The sequence below is a fragment of the Orcinus orca genome, chromosome X, assembly GCF_937001465.1.
Source record: "Orcinus orca chromosome X, mOrcOrc1.1, whole genome shotgun sequence".
Taxonomy (NCBI): Eukaryota; Metazoa; Chordata; class Mammalia; order Artiodactyla; family Delphinidae; genus Orcinus; species Orcinus orca.
In genome coordinates, this window is record NC_064580.1 from 48772249 (window position 1) to 48782645 (window position 10397).

Genomic DNA, 10397 nt, shown 5'->3' on the forward strand with positions numbered 1-10397 from the left:
AAGGAGGTCATTGTGAGGCTTTTCCCACAAGATCCTCTTAAGATCCTGACCCTATGAAATGGCTCTGGTGCTGTTGGGGTATGGACTGGGTGAGAACTACCTGGAAAGAAGGACTTTGGAGTAGTACCTCCAAATGTGAGGGTGGAGATAGGTTCATGTGAGTGCTTATGGCCTTGTTTCTTCGTGGGCAACATGGCTGGGAACATGACACCTTCATCCCTACATTCAAAGAAGAATCTGCACTCAGACCACAGTTCTCCTTCCTTCTCCAACTCTTGTTGCCATCCTGAGTTATTTCACTGTCCATATAAATGATTCAGACAATACCCTGGTCTCCTAGTGTCCTGCCCCCTCAACTTCAGTGAGCATCTTCCCTTCAGCCACTCACTGCTTGGTTGGCATCATCTAGACTTCTCTACAGTCTGACTTCTTAAATACAAGCATCCCACTATCTGACCACTGGCCCCCTGGTCCTTAAAACTCTGTGTCATCCACAGGATCCCTAGCAGCATGCCTCCCACACAGCAGGCATGTATGTAGTATTTCTTGAATGAACAATACTTGTTCTTGTACTGCATCAAGAGTATAGTCCTTTGATTCCTCCATTATCTCCCAATCCACCAGTCCTCTTCCTCTTCACTGTTCTTCCATACCTGGCCAGCTTGCATCCTACATTCTATTTCTTCAGCCAATCTCCATGCAGCTACTGTGGGCAGATAGCAGCAACCCAGTTGCGAAGAGACAGATGCATACACCCCCTGACTTTGTTTGTCCTTCCATCACAACCACCAGCAAGACACAAACCTTGTATGATCCACATCACTTTTTTTATTGGGATCACTGCTTGAAGCAAATCTACATTTATCTCCTTCTAGAGCCACCCTTAAATCCTGTTCAAAGTCAGGGTCACCCTCTATTCTCTGGTATTCTATCCATCCCACCTCCCCAAGGATGGGTTGATTCTGTCAGTTCCTGACTATTCCATATCTATATCCTGTCCTTCTCTATTGGCTTTTGCCCCCACTGTCTATGCAACATGTTCAGGTCTCTCTCCTATCCCAAAAAAGTCCTCCCTTGTTCCCATGTCCACCTTTAGTTACGTCCCTCTATATCCCTCCCATTCTTACACAAATATCTCAAAATGAATCTATACTTACTCTCCAGAACCCTCTCCCTTTGCCTTCTGTTCCAGGCTTTCTCCTTCTAGATCTTGACTTAAGGTATTATCCGCTTGCCTGCTATGCTTTCCCCACATCTCTACCCCACTGAAGTCATACTTGCCTTTTAGCCTAAAGCTGGAGCCCACCTTCCCCAAAGAGCTATGCTTATCTCTCTTATATGAACCCAAAATGTCACTCACAACAACTTAGGCACATTAAAAGACAGGACAAACTGCAATTCATTTTTCAAATTTAATGTAACTCATATCAAATATGACAAGACACAGAAAGCAAACAACAAAGCAGGATTGGCAAACAGATTTTTTCATAGTATGTCACCCTCAGCTGATTGGTAATATCTGCTTAGATTGCTACGTGGACAAAGATTCCAAGGATGTACCTTGGCTCCATGGGAAGGACTGCTGCAATTCATTAGCGGTATCTGTAAACATGCGATATAAATCTGAAAACAAAACACCAAACAGAAACACATTTTAGCACCAAATGTACTATTTTCTCATACTTCCTTCATTGTGCTCATCTCCCCACCCTGCCCTCCCACCTTGGGGTTTCTTATAACATCTCCCAGCTCTTATACCCATCCCCATCGGCCTTGGCTGTGGAAATGTTGTAATTACCTGAAACCTCACTAGCCATAGGAGAAGCTACAGGCACCAAGGCTGGTGGCTCCACCACTAAAGCCAGCAGCATTGCTCGGTCCACTGCCATAGCCAGCACTACTGCTTGGTCCACCGTTGAAGTCAGCATCGGTGCTCAGTCCACTGCCAAAGCCAACAATGGAAGTGGGTCTACCAATAAAGCCAGTGCTGGTGTTGGAACCACTGGCAAAGCCAATGATGGTGCTCAGTCTTCCATCGAAGCTGGTATTAGGCCCACCGCCAAAGCCATCACTGATGCTGAGGCCACTACTAAAGTCAGCACTGGTGCCAAGTGTGCTGCCAAAACCAGCATTGGTGCCCAGCCCACCACCAAAGATATCACTGGAGATCAGTCCACCACCAAAGCCAGAGTTGGTGCTCAGTCCACCACCAAATCCAGTGCTGGTGCTTAACCCATCACAAAAGCTGAAACCAGCACTGGTGCTGAGTCCATCACCAAAACTGGCACTGGTAGGACCACTAAAGCAGGTGCTTGTACTAGGAGGGCCACCAAAACATAGGTTGGTGTTAGACACACTGCCAAAGCAGAATCTGGTGCTGGGGGCTCCACCAAAGCTAATGCTGGTACTGGGAGCACTGCCAAAGTCAGTAGTGGTGTTAGGTGCCCCACTGAAGTCAGTACTGGTGCTGAACACACTGCCAAAGCCAGAGTTGGCACTGGGTGCACTGTTGAAGGCAATGCTAATGCTGACAGCACTGCTAAAACCAGCACTGGTGTTGAGTGCACCACCTAAGCCAAGACTGGTGCTGAGTGTACCACCAAAGCTGGCACTAGTGCTGGGAGAATCACCAAAGCAGAAGCTGGTGCTTGGTGTACCACCAAAGTCAGTGCTATTGCTGAAAGAGCTGGTACACCAGCTAAACCAGCACTGGTACTGAGTACACCATCAAAACCAGTGCTGGTGCTAGGAAAGCCACCAAAGCAGATACTGGTACTGAGTTTGCCACCAAATCTGGCACTGGAACTGGGAGAGCCACCAAAGTAGACACTAGTGCTGAGTGTGCCACCAAAGCCAGTGCTGGTGCTAAGTGCACCACTAAAGACTGCACTGGTGCCGAGTGTACTGCCAAAGCTGGTGCTCATACTGAGTGCATCACTGAAGCCAGCAGGGGTACTGAGTATGCCTCCAAAACCAGAGCTGGCTCCACCACTGAAACTTGTACTGGTGTTGAGTGGGCCACTGAAACTAGAGCTGACCCCACCACTGAAGTTGGTACTGGTGCAAGGTGCCACCAAAGCTAATGCTGGCTACACTGCTGAAGCTGGCACTGGTGCTGCATGTGCCACCAAAGCTAATGCCAGCCCTGTCACCAAAGACATTACTGGGGCTGGGGACACCACTGAAGCTAGTACTAGCACCATCGCTATAGCTAGCCCTGGTGCTAGATCCTCTGCTGAAGTCAATGTTGGTGCTGGCATTTGCATTTTCTTGGGCTCTGGCCTCAATTTCAAGTGAAAATCTGCCCCAGGCCTGAGCATCATTACCTAACTCTTCTCTTGTTAGGCAGTTGATATCCATGTCATCCCAATTCCAGGGCCCAGCCACAGCTTCCTCTCCAATCCCCATTTGGGCTCTTGCCTCAGCCCTGGCCTCAGCCTCAGCTACAGCCACAGCTGCAGCTTGGACTTCCATCTCCACTGCCTCCCGGTACTGCACGGCCCAGTCCTTGGGGTCTTTCTTCTGCACCTAAAATGAGAATTACAATCATTATAAGAAAAATAACATTTGTAATTATGTATTAAATACCTACCATGGGCTTTGTATAAAACTAATAGTAGCATTTAAAAAAAAAGTCTTAGTTGTTGGGACTCTATCATGGGTCAGTCCTGAGATCCAATTTCAGTTCGATAACTTAGGTGCTGTGTGACCTTGGACAAGCTACTTAATCTCACTGAGCCTAAGTGTCTTCATCTGTAATATGGGAAATGATAAGAGAGTATGTTGTGGATTGAATGTTTGTGTCCCCCCAAAATTCATATTTTGAAGTACCAACCTCGAATGTGACTATATTTGGAGGTAGGCCTTTATGGAAGTAAAGTTTAATGAGGTCATAATGGTGGGTCCTTGATCCAATAGGATTAGTGTCCTTATAAGAAGAGACTCTCTCTCACCACCATGAACACAGCAAAAAGGTATTCATCTGCAAGCCAGGAGGAGAGGCTTCACTAGAAACTAACACTGCTGGACCTTGATCTAGGACTTCCAGCCTTCAGGACTATGATAAAATAATTTTCTGTTGTTTAAGCCACCCAGTCTATAGTATTTTGTTATGGCAGTTGAGGAGACTAATACAAAGTATGAACATGAATGAAACAATGTAAACTTTATGTCAAGCAGCATTCTGGGACATAAATGAAGTTCCATGTGCTTATATATGAACTGCAGACTGCCCTATACCTGCCCATCCCTGTACACTGCCTACCCCAGCCAGAGACATCCTGTACCCTTAATATGCCAAGTCAGGGCAGCTCTCCTATTACCTTGCATGCAAACTTGAGAACTTTCATCTTGCTAGTCTCATGGTAGGAGCACAAGCCCCAGAAGAACTCATATTCAGGTGGTCTGCTGTTGGGGACCCTCTTGTATTCCAGGTACCTTGAAGAAAGGAAATGAAACTTGCTTCTAACCAAGCAAACCTGTTGTCTAACCACTTGGGACCAGGTGGCAACCTCCTCCAAAGAAAAACTAAACTCAGCTCCTAGAGAAGGATTTCCAAGGCCCTCCTTCCCTAGACTCACTCCAAAACACAGTTCATGGTCTTGACCTCCAATACTGAGCCATTTCCCATTGGCCCTGTGCAAAGTAGTCACTTGGTGTGGCAGGGGACGCATGTATAGGGCATGGTGTCACAGGGAGGCCAAAGTATCCTGCCACCTGTGAGGAGTAAACCCAAGTTTCTATTGGGTGTGTTGTAAACAGAGGAGCCATTCTTTGGGCATTCTGCTCTGAGCACACCCCACAGCAAGGGCCTTGTGTTTGGTCTGGCCCAGCCCTGGTATGGTCCACCATGGACTCAGTTCTAGGGAACAGGATGCCCATACCTCTAAAGGTAGTGTAAGAAAAGGGCAATCGAGCACTTTCTGGACCAGATCGGCACACTCAGAACACTTCATGGCCTGACAAAGCCCCCAAACACCACTTACTTCTGCTTCACAAACTCATCTGTGATGAGCTTCCTCACTTCCCCAAAGAGCGAGTGCCTTACCCTAAAAATGGGAAAAATAACCCATGAACCAAGATCAGAACTTCCCACATGGGGGCAGAGGCATTTCCCAACATGGAAGAGACCTCTCTAGTACATAAGGCCATCTCAATGAACTCAGGAAAGTAATGAACACATGGTCACTAGAAGCAGGCAGTTGAGGCCAGATGGTTCTTTATCAGGGATGCCCTGAAGGTCTATCTTATATATCAGCTTAGAACAGAAAAAGAACATAGGAGAAAGGGGAAGCAGAGAGTTCAGGACCATTTCCCCATCCACCCAGGTCAGAACCCTGGACCCTCTACCCAGTCCAGCAACCCCGCCCCCTCCACCAGACCACCAGGCTGATGCAATCCTGGGACCATCCTCTCTTGCCAAAGGACAACATGGAAAGCAACTGCTGACAGAGCCCAATCATACCCAGGGTGCAGCCCCAACTTGGGCAGCAACTCCCAGATGACAGCTGCAAGGGGAGGCAAAAGGAAACAGGGATAGAAAATGAACATGTGGAATTCCGACCATGACCCCCCATTCAGCTGCCAGCCCAGCAACTCACCCTCATTGGCCTTGTTGCCATTCATAAAAATGACACTCAGAAATCACCATGAGAAGATCTATTTTGGGTGTGTCCTTGGTCCTAGGGAAATAATGGGACAGAGAGAAGGTTTACATCCAGCAGCCATCTGCAAAAAAATACACACCAGCCAGCCTACTAGGTTAGCTTCTCCCAGATTCTTCAGATATGAGAGAATTCTGCCCAGTCTATGCTTCAAGCTCTATGTGACCCTGGGCAAGGCACTTAGACTCCCTTATTCATAAAATGGGAAAATCACATTTTCCTCTCCCCAGGTTGCTGAGAGGATAGAATTGTACTTGTATTTGTCAACCCACTACAACCCAGACACCCAGCCAATATGAGTCCCTTCTTTCTCTTCCAGACCCCTCAGCTCCAAAAGAATTCTAGGCATGGCCCCACTGATGCTCCTGCCCTTCAACCCTCATGATTCACCCATACCAGGAAGCCCTCCCTTGGGAACCACTCTACCAAGGTCAATAGGAAGAGACAAGCAACAACAGGGAAGCTTCTGGAGATACAGAAAACTTGACAGTAGGAATGACCTGTCCCAGGCTTCTACAACCTCCATTCAATCATAAACAGGCACCACTATCATGTGTAGGGCTCCAACTACGTGTGGGATATGGAAAAGGGGTTTTTAGGCTCTGTCTTTCCTGACTTCCTAGGGGATGTGGGGAGAGGACAGGGATGGAGTAGTACCATGGACAAAAGCAGAAGCCTCCCTCCCATCCTAGCCCTTTCCCAGCTTACGTTCCCAGGATGCCTGCAGAGGATTCCTGAATGCTGATGAGAATATACAAGCTACTTTGTTTATCAATTTCCTTCAGATTGACTCGAAACATCTGCCAAGTAAAAGAATAGCCTGTGAGGTCACAAAATTCAGCCTAGGCAGTGAAATAATTCATGTAAAGCACTTAACTAACACAGCAAACAGGTAACAAATGTACTATTGTTATCAAAATAGTCTTTATGCTTAATGGGACTCTAGGGAGACAGATAATGGGGGATGGAAGGGAGAGGTGAGCAACTGAAATACACTACAGGACATGTCCAGCAGTAGACAGAAGCCAGGACTAAGCTGGGTGGCTTGGGTCCTAGCTGTACTTGCTGTGTGACCCGAGGCTAGTCTACGTCCCTCCCTAGGCCATCATCTGCTCATTTGCACAGTGATGGGGCTGGATTAGGGAGTCTCTGTGGTCCCCCGCAAAGGGACGTGTACACCTTTGTTCCATTCAAGACTTCCCCATTGTGCCCATCCCACAGAGGATGTCCCTTCACCTTCTCCAGAGCATAGCTTGCTCGTTCAATGATCTCTGGGAAATATTCATCATATTCTTAGATGACATCCTTCAGCATGTCTGCAGGAAGGGAGAGGTGGGAGCAGCTGGGCTGAGAAGGGGCCACAGAGCTGCAGCCCTTTTGCCAGCCCTATGGGGTTAGTGTAGTCTGAGTCCTGAACTGTGTTAATGGGAGATGCCAGCCATGACAGAGTGTGAAAAGGGCAGGGGAGGATAGATGAGAGAATGAAGAGGCCATAAAACTAAATGGTTACCCCCAGGGCAGGGAGGAGAGGGGAGTAGAAAGGAGAGCTCAGGGAGGAGGGTTGGGATGACTCTACCTGAGCGCTTGATGGGGATCTTTGTCTGGTCCTTAACCAACAGGTATTTCATAAACTTATTTGCCTGGGAGAAGAGGAATACATGGGGAGATCTCAATATGTTTTCATAAAACTTGGAAGAATGACAGAGAAGAGGGCAGGTGAAGAAGAGAAGAGACTGGGCAGCATTGGATTCTTACCCTTTCTTGCAAAATGGCCACATCTCAGGATAGCGGAGGCCTCCGGCCCCATGGAATCCACCTATAATTACCACCACCTTTCTCATCCCCGTTCAGATGCTTGGACTGCATCATCAGAAAGCAGAAAGGTCCAAAATCACCAGGTGAAAGAGATGGCTCTGTCTCCTCACCCTGCCTATTCCTGAAAGTCCCCTAAACCCTCCCTGTAGGGGTCCTGACCTTACCATTAGCCACACTGAGTTCTAGATTTGTCTTTCACTGTCTTCCGGTCAGGAGTTTCATTTCCCTGCCAAGACAGGAGCAACCCAAGGGCAGGGTCTGGTTCTTCCTCTTCTTTTGGCCACCACTGGCTCTACTAGCTGTACCCCTTCAACAAGTCACTTCACCTCTCTGGGACTTGGTTTTCTTATCTGTAACATTGGGACCTAGCTGGTAAGAGTTACTTTAAAACATAAAAGCATAACCTGTGTGACTATACCCAACACAAAGCCTGGTCCATGCTAACTACTATGTATTGATAAATACAAGTTGAATTATATCCAGTTTGTAGCTAAGTGTATGGATGCCTTATTTCCCCACCAATTTTTGAACTGCAAAGCAGCAGGAACTATATCACATTCCTCTCAGCATCTCTCACAGCCTATGTGAATGCAGGGACTGGCTCAGTAAACTTAAAAGAACAAGTGAACAAACCAGGCAGATAGGAATGGAAAAGGAGTACAGAGTTAAGGATGGTGATGTCAGAGATCTCACCTTTCGGTTCCTCTTGCCCCGGGTCCTGGTTGTTGGCTCCAGACTCAACTGAGCCAGGTAGTCATCTGCCAGGGCCTGGACAGCAGCAACAACCTGAGTCTCAAGGGCACTTATATTGATCTGAGGGGTAGTCATCTTGGCCTGGGCCCCTTTGTCAATTTGAGTCTGGCTTTCAGTTGTCCGGGCTTTAGTGGCAACCTTCTGAGCCCTGTACCTTCTCTTGACCCGGAGGGTGGCTGCTAGGGCTTGTTTTGTGACCATTTGACCGGCAGGTGGGGCCTCAGAGAGCTCACAGGCAGAATTTGGGCCCTTATAGGCAGCCTTCTTGACTTTGGATTTTTTGGGCCAGATAGCTGCTGCTGAGGCCTCAATCTGCCTGGTAGCTGTCTCAGTGGCATCTGGGGTCTCTAGGAGTTCAGTGTCAGTATTTGTGTCCTTAACAGTTGCTTTCTTGGCTTTGGAGGTTTTCTTAGTTCGGATGGAGGTAATTTGGCCTTGGATGGTAGCTGAGTAGGTGGTGGATGGAGTCAGTGAGATCTCAGTGGCACTAGTTATGGCCTTATTGTTAGCCTTCTTAGCCTTGTGAGCTTTCTTAGGCTTGATGGAGGCTAACAAGGCTTGAGAATTGGCTGACTCAGTGGCAATCGGAGCCTGGATAGTCTGTGGGATGACTGGCACATTTAGGGCCTACAAGGGTAACTTGATCTGTGTAGTAACACTCTCACTGCCAGTTGGAAATTGGGAGCCTCGGGCTGCCTTAGCAGTAACTTTCTTTGTCTTGTTGGCTTTCTTAGGCTGAGCAGTGAATGAAGAAGCCTGAGTATTGGCTACCTCAGTGGTAGCTGAAGCCTGGTTGATCTGGGGGATGATTGGCAGGTTTAAAGCCAGAAAAGTTATTTTAGGCTTGTTGGTGGTAATCACATTGGCAGATGGAACTGGAGGGGCAGTGCGTACTGTCTTAGTGATAGCCTTAATAGGGGCCTTCTTGGTCTTGCTTTTCTTAGGCCGGTTGGCAACTGGTGGGTCCATAGCTAGTAGGTCCTTGGTTGATGACAAGAGGGTATGCATCAGCAAGACACTATCTTCTTCTGTTGTCTCAGGCTGTACATCTGGAGGGAAGTGAAGCCCAGGCTCCCAGAGGGCCCTACACACTTAAGATTATAACGTGCTGAGCCATCTGGCCTCCCTACAATCCACCCTTTCTACAAAACCTCCCCCTCCTCTGAATGGTGACTGATTGAAGGGGAGGGTGAAGGAAGAGGAAGGGAGCAAGAAATAGGCAGGTTTTCTTCACCTCCTCCTCCACCATTCAGGGGAGGACTGAAACAGGTTAGGCAGGAAATTATGCAACTACAGAGTGGTAGGGGCTCAACAGCCTTAAATGAACTCAGAATAGGGCAGATGGCCTGCCAAGAATGCAGAGGGGCCTCACCTGGAACGGGGTCATCTTATAATCGGAGTCATTTCTCCTATCCATTTTTCTGGAAAGCCGAGAAGGGGCCTGAGTCAGGAAAGAATAAGAGGGAGGTGGACATTCATAAGTTCTCCTGCCAATCCTGAAGGAGGGGGTTCTGATCAAACCTTGGGCCCCAAACCCTTCAACTACTGGGTTCTCATACCTAGAAACCCAGACCATCTGGCTTCCAAATCCTAGCTCCTTTTGCCTCCAAGAAACCGCAAGCCTGCTCTCGATCCCGCCCCTTTACCCTACAAACACCCTTACCGCAACTCGGTAGTGCGCATGCACATCAACCAGAGGCGTGAGGGCAACCGCAGGCGCTCAGCGCGCATGTGCTTTGGTGGACTGGACAGCCTGACCACCTCAATCCCACATAAGCCCTCTGCCCTCAGAGCAGCAGAACATCTTGACGCCACTCCTGACCCACTCTTTCTAACTGCATCTCGTCTCATTCCAACCCTTCCCCCAACACCGGTCCCTCTCCCTCCGCTCTGCAGCACCTCTTCGTTCCGCCCCTTCCCCAACACCATACACCTCTCCTCTGCAGTATAGCCACGCAGCGCACTGCCCCTTTCTGTAATGCCCCCTCCCTCCACTCTGCTGTACTCCTCCGCACCTCCTCTTCTCTTTATACGCCCCCTCCCTATGCTCTGCAGTAAGTGCCTGCACTGCCCCTTCCGCAACACCGCACCCCTACTTCCACGTCTGCAAGTGACCATCCCGCCCTTACTGCAACATGGTTACCCCACCCACAAATCCTATGGTAT

At 48.5% G+C, this 10397-nt stretch overlaps 1 protein-coding gene and 1 non-coding gene across 2 annotated transcripts; both read right to left on the reverse strand.

The window, feature by feature from the left end:
• Positions 1-71: 71 nt before the first annotated feature.
• LOC101287528 (trophinin) lies at positions 72-9962 on the reverse strand. Its single transcript, XM_033414806.2, is given in 14 exon segments — positions 72-2685; positions 2688-3069; positions 3071-3528; positions 4323-4437; positions 4986-5048; positions 5465-5507; positions 5601-5640; positions 5642-5681; positions 6372-6463; positions 6900-6979; positions 7240-7303; positions 7419-7523; positions 8172-9315; positions 9895-9962. Coding segments are annotated over 14 exon segments (3570 nt in total). The 3' UTR covers positions 72-1809.
• On the reverse strand, positions 4672-4800 carry LOC117198398 (small nucleolar RNA SNORA11). The gene has a single exon (XR_004479555.1). It is a non-coding gene; the product is annotated as a small nucleolar RNA SNORA11 (small nucleolar RNA).
• Positions 9963-10397: the final 435 nt, after the last annotated feature.